This window comes from Plecotus auritus, assembly GCF_963455305.1.
Source record: "Plecotus auritus genome assembly, chromosome: 1".
Classification (NCBI taxonomy): domain Eukaryota; kingdom Metazoa; phylum Chordata; class Mammalia; order Chiroptera; family Vespertilionidae; genus Plecotus; species Plecotus auritus.
The window spans coordinates 217,788,457-217,803,671 of NC_137770.1; the positions used below are offsets into that span (position 1 = coordinate 217,788,457).

The 15,215-nt window shown below is 40.8% G+C and overlaps 1 protein-coding gene across 3 annotated transcripts in view; it reads right to left on the reverse strand.

Annotated features, from left to right (window-relative positions):
• The window catches only part of ATP10D (ATPase phospholipid transporting 10D (putative)), a 74,948-nt gene that overhangs the window by 20,753 nt on the left and 38,980 nt on the right, over positions 1–15,215 (reverse strand). For all 3 annotated transcript variants that reach the window (XM_080682738.1, XM_080682737.1, XM_080682739.1), the window contains exons 11-16: positions 13,420–13,608; positions 11,066–11,675; positions 10,336–10,442; positions 8,796–8,922; positions 7,033–7,217; positions 1,590–1,896 (exon numbers count right to left, since the gene is read on the reverse strand). In XM_080682738.1, the coding sequence (XP_080538864.1) occupies positions 1,590–1,896; positions 7,033–7,217; positions 8,796–8,922; positions 10,336–10,442; positions 11,066–11,675; positions 13,420–13,608 (1,525 nt within the window). The remainder of the gene's footprint in view (positions 1–1,589; positions 1,897–7,032; positions 7,218–8,795; positions 8,923–10,335; positions 10,443–11,065; positions 11,676–13,419; positions 13,609–15,215) is intronic.

Here is a 15,215-nt window from a genome sequence, read left to right on the forward strand (position 1 = left end):
TATCAGCATCTTGAGGGGAGAAGCTACCTGAGACTGAACACAATCCAGGTGAAAACAGAGACTTAAAGAGATGGCTGAGTCCTCATCTTGCTAATCTCTAGACATTGGAGTGTCTCAGAGCTTAATCTCACACTACTTCTTTTCTCCATTTATACTCACTTTTGGTGATCTCATCTAATATCAAGGCTTTACATATCACCACTGGACTTATGATTCCAAAATTTATACTTCTAGCTAATTCCTCATTGTTGAATTCTATTCTCTGTATCCAGCTGCCTACCTGACACCACTGCTTAGACATCTAATGGATCTTCCAAATTTAACATGTAAAACCCAACTCTTGACTCCATCTCAGTAAATGGTAGCTCCTTCCTTTCTGTTCTTTGAGAAAAACCGTGTTGTCACCCTTATTTCCTCCTATCAAATAGCATATCAAATTCACCAGCAAATGTCACCAGCTCTTTCTTCAATTCATGTCCATTCTCTGGCCATGTCCCACCACCTCCTCTGCTTCTGTCTGGGCTCAAGCCACCATCATCTCTTGCCTCATTATTTCAATAGCCTCTCAACTGGTCTCCTTACTCATGTCTATACACCACTACAATTACTCTTAACACAGGAGACAATGGGAGCCTTTTAAACTTAAGGCAGATCATGTCCTTTTCCTGCTCAAAGTACTCCAATGACTTGCTATCTCTTCTTATAAAAGCCAAACATTTATAATGACCTCCAAGAACCTACATGGTCTGGCCACCTTCCACCTCTCTGTCCTTTACTAACCTGCAGAAAATTCTTCCCTTCCCTCAAATTTTCTTTGGCCTTAATCATACCAAGCATGGTCCATGACCTTCCTTTCCATTGTCTTCTCTGCCAGGAATGTCCTCCCCACAGATTTCCCTTCCAAGGCTCACTTATCATTTCCTCTAAGTCTCTCCTCTCATACAATCTTATCAGTGAGACCTCTGAAACACATATTTAAAATAGCAGCCCGCTCTCCCTCCCTAATGTTCTAAATCCCCAGGCTCTGCTTTATTTTTTAATAGTATTTGTCACTCTGTGATATCTTATATATTTATGCTTTTTTGTTTAATTGGTTACTATATTCCCTCCTACTAGATGTAAGCTCCTTAATAAAAGGTGCTTTGTCAGTTGTACATACTCTTATATCTCCATTGCCAAGAAAAATGGCATATAAAAGGCATTCAATAAATATTTGTGGATAAATAAAGGAATTGTTCATGTCCCTGAATTAAACTTTCCCAAAGGTAGAACTCCTAGATTTTTCAGTTCTATGATTCAATACATTACCCTTCTTAATCCAGTTAATTTGGGGTACTAACATGTAACCTAAAGAGTCTTGGCTATTATATGGTCACATTCCTACCACCTGGTTCATAGCAGGTGGTCAAATAGGTGATGGAGGGAAAGGGGAGAGGAGTGGGGGGATGGAAAGAAAGAAGAAAAAGGGGAGAGAAAGCACAGCCAGCCAGAAGGGTAAACAGGTATACAGAAGGAAGGACAGACAGAAGGATCAGCCTTGGTGTGACAGGAAAGTGAGAAGCACAAGGCTAGGTTCCATCCCCACTCACCAATGGCCAGGGTCATCACCCGGAGATGGTTGCGCACCAATTTCACCACCTCGCTTTTCTGCAGGGGTGTGGCTCTGCAGCAAACCACAGCCTGACAGCAAGCAGTCAGCTCCAGGAACTGCCTCTGCAGGCTCTCCTGCAGGGCAAACTCCAGGGTCTTCCCAGTGATAATGAGCCCAGCCCGTAGCCCTGAGTCCCGGGGGGCAGAAGGCTGGTGTGAATCCTCACTTAAAGATGCTTGCTCTGGAAAGACTGGATTCTTCTGGAGTTCTTTCAAAATTGTGCCCATCAGCACCTCACAGGCATCCTTGAAGCAGGAGGCAAAGACAGTTAGCCTTGGGGCTCTTTGGTGGCCACATCCAGTGAAATTTGTTATTGTCACTCTTTAGCAATTGTGCACCATGGCAACCCTTGGTACTTTCAGAGACCTGACAGCTCTTCCACAAAGACTTCTGTGTGTATGTGGGAAGCAGTTAAAAGAATGAGGACAGTTCATGTCCAATTCTACAGCTAAAAAATAGTCACAGAATGTCTTTATTTGTGCAAGTTACCTTCTCAAACAGCGAATCTCAAGAGCCCTTTGGTCTTATTCTGCCAGTTATTAGCTGCTTGACTTTAGGCAAATCATGTAGCCTTAAGGTTCTCATCTGAAAAATGTAAATGTTGTCTACATCCTAACATCATTGTGAGGAATGAGTGAAAAAATGCATGCAAAGCTCTTAGTGTAAGGCACGACACAGCAGAATTTAAATCAGTAATTATTGTTTTTATATTCTTTATTTAATGCATTCATCCATTCATTCATTCACTAAGTATTTGTAGAGGAACCACTGTATGTTAGAAAACATTCTAGGTGCTGGATATATGCCAATGAACACAAAAATCCCTGCCCTCCTGGATGGATATTCTGGTTGGGACGTTCTTAGTGGTGCTCATCACGTTTGGTGGGTATACCTCCGTCCACTCGCCCCACCCACACTAGTTAGGAAGTTCTTATTTTAAAGCCTTCACAATGCCTAAAAGAGGGCCACATTAGACACTCAATCAATATTCATTGAATGAATTCTACTCAAAAAGACTAACAATCAAAACCTATCCAGAAATTGTGTCAAATGACTGCTAAGCAGAGAGCCAAGTGAGATCCAGGAGCACTGCATGTATAGTTATAAGCTGAGCCTGAAATAGTTAATTCGTCCAAGAGCCCCAAGAGGCCATTTACTCTGATTTCAAATGCTGTTTTATCAAGCATTTCTCAACAAAATTAGATGGGTAGGGAGGAAGGAGATATGGCTATGTACGTATGACACAAGAAGGACTTAATATCTGCATGAACTATAAACAAGAGATTCCACTTTACAACGGAGCTACCTGGCAACCTTTATCCCTGGAACAGATCTGATCCCAATACTACGAATAGTGTTTGCAGCCTTCATAGGCTCACAGTGTACAGAATGCAGCCTGAGTGGATGCCCTCCAAAATATGAACGTAAATTTTCTGTAGTTTTATGATTATAGACTGATTACATAGATGGTATTCTCCTCTTATTTGCATATGTATGTGTTTAGTTTATAAATTAACTGTACTTTCATTTCAGAAGTGTGTGTGTACACACACACACATACACACACAGTTGATCTTCATTATGTGTGGGATTTGCGATTTTACCTATTTGCTGAAATTTGTCTGAAATCCTACAGTCGATACTCATGTTGCTTTTGCAGCCATTTGTGGACATGGACAGAGTGACAATAAATGAGTCAAGAGTTGTGCACCTGTCCAGTGAAAGCTGAACAAGGGGACACTCTGCCTTCTTATGTCAGCTCCCAAACTGTAAACAAGTGTCCTTTGCATTATCTGTTAGGTGACACATTTTTTGCGTTTTGGGTGCTTTTTGTTGGTGATTTCACTGTTTAAAATGTTCCCCAAGGTAAGGGGGAGAGATCAACCAAAGGACTTGAATGCATGCATATAAGCCTAACCAATGGACACAGACACCAGGGGGTCAGGGCATGAGTTGGGGGGTTGGGGGGGGGAAGCAATGGGGGGATAAGGACACATATGTAATACCTTAATCAATAAAGAAAAAAAATGTTCCCCAAGTATAGTGCTGAAGTGCTGTCTAGTGTTCCTATGCACGAGAAAGCTACAATGTGCCTCATGGAGAAAATATGTGTGTCAGATAAGGTTTAGTGAGGCATGAGTCATAGTGCTGTTCAGTGTTAATGAATCAAACATGTGTGCATGTATGTATGTGTGTATGGGTGTGTATAATAAGTTGTCTTTAAACAGAAACACACATGAAACAAGGTTATGTATTGATTGTTTGACAAAAAAGTTGTGACCAGAAGGTCCCGGGAACCTAATCCTGTATTTCCCTTAGGGGTAATGGATTACTATTTGCTAACTCATTATTTTTGACAACTTTATATAACTAAATTCAATGAATAATTAGAATCAATTGTATGTAAATATACACTGAGTGGCCAGATTATTATGATTTCTGAACGCATAATAATCTGGCCACTCAGTGTGTGTGTGTGTATATATACATATATACATATATACATATATACATATATATATGTATATATGTATATGTGTGTGTATGTGTGTGTGTGTGTGTGTGTGTGTATACATATATATATATATTAGAGGCCCGGTGCATGAATTTGTGCATGGGTGGGGTCTGGCCAGCCTGGCCAGGGGGAGGCGACATGGGTGGTTGGCCGGCCTCCCTGCTGGTCAAACTCCTGGTCGAGGGAACAATTTGCATATTAGCCTTTTATTATATAGAATATACACTGAGTGGCCAGATTATTATGCGTTCAGAGATCATAATAATCTGGCCACTCAGTGTATATGTAGACAGGTTAATACAGATTATGTAATATATAGTTGATCTTCATTATTTGTGGGATACTATAGAAAGCATGCTTGCAAGTAATCAGCTATAGGTACTTAGGTAAATCATCAGAACCTTTTCAAATCTCAAGCTATAGAACAGGAATACTGTAATTTTATCTGCTCTATTTATTATAAATATCAATGAGATCATGTATGAAAAAGCCTTTTATAGATTAATAAACATGAAAATAAGAAGTTACTATCTCAGGAGAATATTTAAAATAAAATTATAAAACTTAAAAAATTAAATGATGAATCCTGAAAGGCCTTTACATATCATGGTGCAGTAAATAATCTAGGAAATAATTAAAACATAAAAGCAAAAAAACTTGTATGAGAAGTTATGGCAACTTTGTACAGAGTGGCTACATTTACTATAACCCAATTTACAAAGTTAGGAACAAAAGTTGATGGGAATTTTTAACACTGAGTACTACATTGTAGAAATGAGAAGACATTCCATTAGTTGCCAGGGGCCCATTTAGAATGTCACAGGAGCAATTCCTCCCCTAAATGACAAATTGGGCTCCATGATCTTCAGTTCCTTTAACTCTTAGGATCTCCAGAGGGGAGTAGAGTGAGGAAAAGAGGAAATAATACCAGTGACTAAGCCCCTATGATGTGTCTGGCATTTTATAATCATGAACTTGAGTCATCATAAAACTAAATTAAGTTTACTGTGTTCTGTTTAGTTATTCTACCTGTGCTTTTTAATAGCAAAAAAAAAAAAATAATAATAATCTTTTGAACTTAGAACACTCCACAGCTGATACACTGTGAAGATTTCTTGGATTGGTAGTGTTAAATGCTTTTACTATAAATTGTATATCCTATATAATAAAAGGCTAATATGCAAATTGACTGAACAGAAGAACGACCGGTTGCTATGACACGCACTGACCACTAGGGGGCAGACACTCAATGAGCTGCCCCCTGGTGGTCAGTGCGCTCTCACAGGGGGAGTGCTGCTCAGCCAGAAGCTGGGCTCACAGCTGGTGAGCACAGCGGCGGCGGTGGGAGCCTCTCCCGCCTCTGTGGCAGCCCTAAGGATGTCCGACTGTTGGATATTCCCCGAAGCCTCCCAGACTGCAAGAGGGCACAGGCCGGGCTGAGGGACACCACCCCCTCAAATGCATGAATTTCATGCACCAGGTCTCTAGTTTACAAATAATTTTCAAAATGCTAAAAAATTTTACTGCTCATAAAATGTCAAAATTAAACACCAAAAATGTCAAAGTCAAAATTAAAAACCAAAAATTGATTACTTTTCCTTTTTAAGATTCATTGAACCCCTTGCCTCTGCCAGGCAAAACATTAAACAATTTACATTTTCTCATTTAAAGTCTACATCAACTTTATGAAATAGGCGTTACACTCACTTCACAGGCAAGGAAGAAGGCTCAGGAGGGTAGCTCCCCTAGGTCACATACCTGGTCACTGGCAGGCCAAGTATTTGAACCTGGGTCTTATCAGCCTTAGGGCACATCCAATTTAGTGATTACAATAACTAAGCATTTTCTTGTGCTCAGCTTCTGGCTGACACTGGGAGCTGGCTGGTGATTGTGGTTAGGGGTCCCTGGGCCACTACCAACTGCCAGAGAGAACCTACTTTGTGTTAACCATGGAAAATTTTATTTCCTCTAAGTGTACAGTCTCGTTGGGTATGGACTGAGGCCTGATCATAGAAACATGGCTAACCAAACGTGGCAGCCGGTGACTGAGTCCTAGATGTGACCAGGTGAGAAGCTCCGGGGTTTGAAAGTCAGGCTGCCTTGACAGAATGGATGTCAGTGATTCAGCCTAATTACAGAGGAAGGAGTGAGGAAGGTTTTCCAAGCAAATTACACAATATGCTGAAACCTTAGAATATCACTATGCGAGGAACTTTCTGAAAAAAATAAAATAAAATAAAACAATTGTTTACTGATTAGAATGTTTGTGTTAGAGATTAGGTGGGAAGGGAGGGGTTAGAAAAAATAGTTGGGTCCAAACCGCTAAATTCCTTTTCCTTAAAAAAAATCCTTGCTTAAAGAGTTCTTCAAACTTTTGGAATTCTCAGTAGTACTATACACAAATTACCACCAGAGGGCATGCTTACCCTGAGAGTCTATTTTTAGAATTACCATGAAAATATTAATTTATTCACCTGATTCCAATAGAAATCATCACTTCTTCTCAACTTGAAAGGGAGATAGATTCCTGTCCTAGAGCTTGATAATATTCTGTCATTATGGGCTAATCTTGTCAAATCCCTGGTAAGCCACCCAATAAGAGAAGGGAGAGGGGGAATAAAAAAGAAACTTCCTTTTCATACCTCTATTCAGCAATGGCTCCTCTGAACCATTCTGACATCTCACCAAGCCTTTAGAAGAACTACGGTACCCTCCCCCAAGCACGAGGCAGGCTGCTGCATAGAATAAATAATTATCAAGGAGCTAATGGTTATCAGTTTTTCTTCCTCCACACATTCATCAAATCACAAATGCTCCACTGGCTTTGAAAAAACAAAAAAGATGGTTTAAATCTCATGACTCATACTTTACTCTGCGTGTTGAGGATAAAGAGCTTGTCTTCTGGCTCCAGCAGTTTGCATGCGTAGGCGATGTTGACAGCTGTCTCCTGCTTGTCCCCTGTCAGCATCCAGATCTTGATGCCGGCTTTGTGAAGGGCATCTATAGCCTCGGGGACGCCCTCCTGCAGACGGTCTTCAATGCCAGTAGCACCTACAAATTCACCAAAGTGCAACAGGGCTTGTAGGAAACTCAGCCAGCTGAGGCTCACCGAGGCTATAACTGAGCCCTATCTGTAAGTCAACCCAATCTTGTTCTAGTAACTTCCAGGGATCCAAAGGAAATGTGAACACCCAGACCAAAATCACATACAAAGTAACATTTTCAGAAGGAAGCCTTAAGAATCAATAAGTTTATCAACCTTACTTATTCTCCCTTTGGCTAGCTTTCTTTTCTGTAAATGGAGGGGGCACTGTTTCAGTTACTTATGTAACCTTACTCTATAATTTTATAATTCTATGACACTCCCAAGGGTAAGGGCAGAATTTTAAAGAATGCTCTTGTCTGTAAGGCGTAACACCTATCTTCCATGCTCTTTTCCTAGTGTTAAGTCCACAGTTCCCTTTTCTGAAATAGGGCCAGATAAGTATTGGAATAAAAAAATTTTGCAGATTTTAAAAAGATAATATGGTGCATATATCATATTTTATAATATATGGTAATCTAGCATATTAATATTTCTGCAGCATAGCATACACATGTTCACACTAGTTAGGGTAATAAAGATTTATAAACACTCTTATCAAATCAGGCCTGATTTTGCTGCCAAGTGAGCTCTGGCACTGAACCCACAGAGTATCTTACAGCTTGGAATTTCAGATGAGGAAATGCCGACACAAATACTCACTCTGTCACTGAGAATGGACTTAGCCGTGGGCACCATTATCTTATTGGCCAGAGGCTGAGAGCATTGTTTTTCTCTGAACCAGAGGGATGGGGCTCAGAGGTCGGTCCCTTGGGATGTTAGTGGTTATACTGGAAACCAGATCTCCAGGTCTAAGGCAGTGGTTTCCAACCTTTTCCGCCTCTTAGAATTACTTGGGGAACTTTTAAAAATTCAAATGTCCAGGCCACACATCAGAACAATTGAATTAGAATCCCAGACACCAGCATTTTTTAAAGTGCTCCGGAAGATTTCAGGATACAGCGCAACCTGACACAAGGGGTGTCAGTGTGTAACCTTTAGTTGAAATCAGGAAGTCAGAGAAAACAGAGAAATACATTTCATTAGCCCAGTAGCAGGTGCAGAATAAAGAACACGGCCCTGGAACCAGGTGGGCCAGAGTGTCTCCCTAGCTTTGTCAGGTAGGAGCATGTGGCTTTGCTCTGTGCTCCCAGTTTCTTCTAAATACAATGAAGATTTGTTGTGCAGATTCAGAAAGACAGCACATGTTAAGTAAGGCATCCAGTGCATAGCAAGACACTTCAGCTTTCTTCTCTGGAACCAGGATGCTTATGTGATTTGTACTCTATGTTACGTGTTGGGTTTTTAAATGACCTCCTTAAGAAAGACCACCCCGACTCGACCACAAATAAAGTCTAGTTCACTGCAGTGGGAAACGGAATAGAAAGGATTGGAAGCTGGGTAGATATGAGACGGCATAGGGTGGGCAGAACCACATGTATCTATTAGATCAAAGTGGGGGAGGGGGAAGGCGCTGGTGAATAACTTAGAAATGTCAAGTGTTTCTCAAACTTCTGCATTCAGAAAATACAACATAGTCTCCCTACCAAGTAAAGTCAGTTTGTTCTCCAACCTCATGGCAGATTCAAGCAGTAATTCTTCCCTGTTGTCTATGCTGGTTTCAGCTAAAAAATGATTCCTCAGCCACTCTTCATATTCAGTGTCACTCATGACCTATGGGGGGGAAGAAAGGAGTTATAAGGCAGTCACATGACTATCTTGCCAGGACTGACTCCTGGAGAAATAGGAAGCCATCAGCTTATTTTAGGTATTCCTCTCTGTGGGCACACTCATACCAGGCCCACACCCTGGTCAGATGCTTCCCGAATTCTATGATCAGCCTAGTGCAGTGGTTCTCAACCTTCCTAATGCCGCGACCCTTTAATACAGTTCCTCATGTTGTGGTGACCCCTAACCATAAAATTATTTTCGTTGCTACTTCAAAACTGTAATTTTGCTACTGTTATGAATCGTAATGTAAATATCTGTGTTTTCCGATGGTCTTAGGCAACCCTGCTAGCGGTTCTCAACCTGTGGGTCGCGACCCACAGGTTGAGAACCGCTGCTGTAGAGCCTAAGACCATCGGAAAACACAGATATTTACATTACGATTCATGATAGTAGCAAAATTACAGTTATGAAGTAGCAACGAAAATAATTTTAAGGTTGGGGGTCACTACAACATGAGGAACTGTATTAAAGGGTCACGGCATTAAAAAGGTTGAGAACCACTGGCTAGTGTAACACTGATGATGAATGGACCCTATAGCTCAGTATCTCTGCACCATACATGAGGAAACTGTGTTAACCTATTCAGTTAAACCAGAGAGCATGCAGCTGGGAGAAGTCTCCACTTATGAAAGTTCAGGGGATTCTAATGGTGTAGCTTGAGGTAGTATAAAGTCAGCAGCATCTCTGATGTCTTTTGATGGTTGGTTTATGGGGTCAGTTATTTGTAAAGGTAAAAAGAGAGAGCAGACCATGCTGGTAAAGCAAGAAGTTGTGTTCCAAATAAAAATTAGGAGGAATTCCTTGAGAAGGAATGAATGATGCATTTTCCTTTGTCTTCAGGTTGCCTTAGAGGGAGAAATCTACATTGAAGTTCTTATAAAGCAGCTGGAGTAGAGGGGGAGAGGCACTTTCTACCTATTCACACATAGGTGTAAGAATGGAGAGTTCAAGATCAAAAGAGACCCTCTGCCTTTTCCGGGAAATGATTCTGCCCCTGATACAAATGTAGCCCAGTGGGTGTCAGCTCTCTCTCTTTTGCCTCACCTGAGGAGATGTTTTTATTGATAGAAAGACAGAAAGGAAGAGGGAGAGGGAGAAGAGGGAGAGGGAGAGGGAGAGCGAGAGGGAGAAACATGGATGTGAGAGAGAAACATTGGTCGCTGCCTCCTGTACACGCCCCAACCAGGGATGGAACCCAAAACCCAGGTGTGAGCCCTGACCTGGAATCAAACCTGCAACCCTCTGGTGCACACGGGATGCTGTTCCAACTGACTGAGCCACCTGGTGAGGGCTGTCGGGCCTCTTAAAGCAAATTACCTGGAAGGCAAGAGCGAGTAGTGTGCTAAGCAGCCTCACCTTCTTCGCTATACATAAAGTGCGTAGGCCTCGTTTGGCATAGTCATCCAAGTGTTTCTGGGTTTTCTCCCTTATTATCATCTGTTGTTTTGCCAGACTTGCTCCATCTGAAATAATTAGCAAAACACAGGGTTCCCACCAGTCGGCCCAATTACATATTTTTTAAAATAATAGCTGAACCTACAACAAACGAAAGGCCTTACAGTTTTGGACCTCAAATGTACATTGATAAAAGGGAACCCCAGAATTCATCTTCCCGTTGTTCCCATTCTCCCTGGGGAGAGGAAAGTACCAAGAACTTAATATCAACCCTGTTCCCACACCATCAATAACAACAGTGACAATAACTCTAACAATGCTATCAGTCCCTCATCAGGCATTTACAGTTTGCTTGCACTGGGAAAAGGCTGTACATACATGGTATACAGTACAACGTCAAACCTCTGAGGAACCTATAAAGAAGGTACTATAATCACCCTTTACTGAAGACTTAGATACAGAATCAGGTAACTTATCAAGACATAGTGAATGACAGCGGCCAGATTTGCACACAGGTCTAGGTAGCCCCCAAACTTAGATGCTTTCTCACCCAATCCTATTGAGCCTTCCCTACTTCAGCAAGTATGACTGATCCCCACATGTCTGCCTGTTTGCTTTCATCAACCACTGAGAGTGGTCTTTTCATCTCTGAGCCCTTCATCTCACCACCCTCAGTTCCACATGAACCCACCTGGGGAAGCCACGGAGAGCAATTCCATGATTACAGAATCAGCACCCTTTGTATACACCACAACTTGGTGGGAAAGGGGGTGCCGGACCACAACGGACATTCTTTTCCTTACTGAGTCGAAGGGTAGGATGTGTAGGAGTTGAAATGTTAATGGTCCCAGAGCAGCGAAGTCCACCATGACCTGCTCTGGTGTCCGGGATTGCAAAGTGCATTGGTAAGCCCTGGCGGCATACACTAAGGCCGCCTCATCTGGGCTCTCTGCCTCATAACACAGACTGGAGGTCAAGGGCTGTCCAGGGAGGGCCTCCACCTTGCCATTGGTGATGCCTGCACCACCGTTTTGTTTCTCTGTTTCTGTAGGGCAAGCGGAGCTACCAGGGCCCGGCGGGCTCCCGGCTGTCCGGGAGACCTCTCCTTCCGCAGGTGAGGCCGGTTTCACTCGACTGAAGAGGGAGAGTCTGCTCACAAAGGCGTTCGGGGCCCCAGGAGATGGCTCCTTCCCACCGGCGAGAGATGGTGAACTTGATCTTCGGACAGACAGTCTCTGGAAAAGGTTTTTAATCTCTTCCAAAGACTTAATGGGCATTCCACTTAGTGAAGAGAGTCGGATCTAGGAAGGAATTTGGGAAGGTCTCAATAATGCAGTCAAAAGACAACTTTGAAGTCAAACTGGGGGGGAAATGAGATACAAAGAGTTACCACTCCCTTAAATAGATATCAACTGGCTTCATGCTTACAACTGCCATAGAGAACATCAGTAAAAATGAAGAGCCATAATGAAAAAGATGTGCTAACGTTGATGGCATTATGAACTTCTACAACCATTCAGGACGAAATCTGACAAATAGCAAAAGACATAAAATGCTAATATTGCCAGCAGTGTGTGTACTTATTAGCAATTTTTGCCAAAGAGCTAATTTAAAATATAGAAAAACCCATAATCTTTATTGTATGCATCCTAGCAATAACAATTTAAAACTTGTAAGCAAATTAAGTATTCAATAATAGCATATTCGATTGTGAAGAGCAATTAATTGGTTCCTAAAATTTTCTCATTCAGAAATGCCCAAGGAATTAAAAAGTTTTCTTCTAAAGATTATTAGTTTCATAATAGTTTGAGGGACTCATGATGGCCAATTTTTCGATCACCCATTAGGTTTCTGTATTCCACGAGAATTCTGATTAGCTCCTTTTTTACTGCCTTCCTATCACTACCTTGAAATATCATGAAACGTAGGCTCCTATATACCTATATTTTATTTTCGGCCATAGAATATTATATTCTTTGGAGATAAGGTATCAATATTTCTTAAGCAGAAAACGCTAAAAGATGTCTGCTTTGGAAATAGATGTATATAAAGTATTATGTTGGGAGAAAACAGAACACTCCACAATTTATTCTCTAATTTTATAATCACTTTTCAAAGGGCAACTTTCTAGTTGAAATCTTATAAAAATATAGTTTCTGAGCAAATGAAAGCTTAATTGGAAGTAAATTATTTTTATGTTAAAGTTGACCACCTCTGAAGTTGCCAAAAGAAAATGATCTGGTGGAAAATTAAAATTTAATTGGGTTGTGCTGCAAATTGAATTTTAAGTGAATGTGTGCAAAAGGGGAGATAGTTATACACAAGGAAGCTAACACAGCAAGTGGTGAATCACCAGTCTCTAAAACAAGTTTTTCTTTTTAACTGAAAATGAATTTTCCATGAATTCTAAGCTACAAGTAGACTTTAGAAATCCGGCTTTTGTGGGAATTGCAGAACCTTGGTGTATTATAGATGTATTGGATTTTAGATAGATTGATTTAAAGCCAACTCAACTGGTACATGAAAAAGGTACATTCTCATGAAACATGATAATAAATCTAATATGTTGTATCTTGTTTGATGCAGTGCATACTATGGTGGAAGTCTCAGAAGGCTCAAAAAAAAAAAAAGCTTCAATTTGGTACGAAAACTAAAGCAAAATGAACAGAGCCACATTCCACGAGAATCGCTTTCTTCAGCTACCCTCCTAGAAGCAAAATATATAGTAGCCCTGAGCCATACGTCCTTGGTCCAAATCCCACCTTCCCCACAAAACCATCCTGTGACCGGACATGTTACTTAACCTCAACTGAAAAACAGAAAATTACAGTGGAGTAATTACACCTAAAATCACTTAGAACATTGTAAGTGCAGAGCACTGATTAATTGCTGTATAAATGTTAAGCTGGTATTATTAGCTGCTATTATTATTATTATTATTATTATTTATTATTATTATTATCCATATAACAAGACCAGTACAGGGACATTTAAATCCAAAGTTCTCTTCTGAAAGGTGACCTTTGTTTGCATTGGAGACCTTACCTTTTGTCGTGGTCGGTTAGGAGCAGAAACCACTACTGTGTTGCAAATTGCCAAAGCAATAAAGAAGTCAATGATGCACAAACTCTCCTGTGGTGGATCTGGGATAGTCTCATCCAGGGGGTCAAAGAGCTGAGGTGTAATCTGACTAAATTTGTCCAAAAGCCTGGTGTCTGGCACCACATCTGTTTCCTGGAGATCCAATAAGACAAAGTGTTGTTGTAACAAATGTCTAAAAATGGGAGTTTTAAATCTAAATGAGAAGCTTTTATAACCAGAATATATGAATCATGACACAGTAAACTTTATTCTCCTAAAAAAATATTTAAGATACATAGTACTGTGGAAAGTGAGAACAGGGAAATAAAAGACCCCCCCCCCAAAAAAAAAGGAAAATTCAGAATGCACAATATTAATGGGGACTACCTTGACTATTAAACTAAACAGGAGATAGGGACAATGCCTTTCACCAAAATCTAGCTCAATGAGTTTTTCTTATTTTGAAATACACAGTACCAGAGCTATCCATATTACTGTGTCAAGGACTCTACCTTGGGCATAGATTCGTCCATCAGCAACTGTTGAGTATCAACTCTCTTTAAAGTAAGGGCATTATTCATACCATGTTATTTTAACAAAATATTTTATGACTCAAGTCACTACCATTGTGGAAAACCAACCCTCCAAAATAAAAATTACTGTGAGCAGGCTGCCGGCTTTAATCAGCATTTCCTAATAACATTCTACGAGGCATTCCTAAAAGTTCTGCCAAGAGATTTCTGATCATCACAATTATATGGCAACTCTATTCTGCGCCCTCCTCTTAAAGACTCTTTGTACAAATTGGCTCTATCAAGTTGTTATTGAAAAAAATACTCCACTTTGTTCAACACAGTACTCCTCACACTTATTTAGGAGTACTAGTTCCAGCAAAGAATGTTGTAGTAGAAATCTGTTTATAATCCATTAACATAATATCAACTGCCTTAGGAATTTTTCAGATGAGTCAAATGAGGAACTTCAAATCAATTTCACAAAAATGCCATTGTACTCTAGATGCAGTTGAATCCTAGACGCAGTTGGCTGGCAAAGCATCTTGAATGCATGAAAGCCAGTAGAAGTGATTTAGGGGGAGGAGTAAAATATGGAGATACGTGACATTAGACTCAGAAGACTGGGGCATGTACTCTATGCTTAGGAGTTTGGTGACAACTAGTATAGGCTTAGTAAGAAGAGAGTACAGGTTGGAAATCATATGGGTTTGGGTTCAGGTCCTAGATCCACTGCATACTAGCTAGAGGCCTCTGGCAGCTTGCTTCACCCTCTGAGCTTCATTTTCCTCTTCTGAATCATGGTCAAAATAACACCTACCTCAGAGGGTGGCTGTATAAAGTAAAGGAGACAGTGGGTGGGATGAGACCAGCACAACAGAAACCCAAGTAATGTAATGTTCCTTTTCTTTCTCGAATGATGCACTCACCTTCAGGCAGGTTGCCAGGCTCACAATGGATTTTAAAGGTCCACGTTATCTGCTGTTACAAAACATTCTTAAATTTCTATCTAAATACTTGTATATCTGCTGTCCTGTGGTATCTGACTTAGCAAAAATGTGAGTCTTGTTGCAGACTGATGGAGTTCATAGGCTCTCATAATCTGGTGGCTGTTCTTTAATGAGTTGCCCACATTTCCTCATGCATCTCAAACATGGTAACACTGAGCTGGGGACTGGCTGGGCCCTCGGTACTCAGAGAACAAGCCTTCCCTCAAAGTCAGTAGAAGAGAGTAGTAAAGTTTGAGAT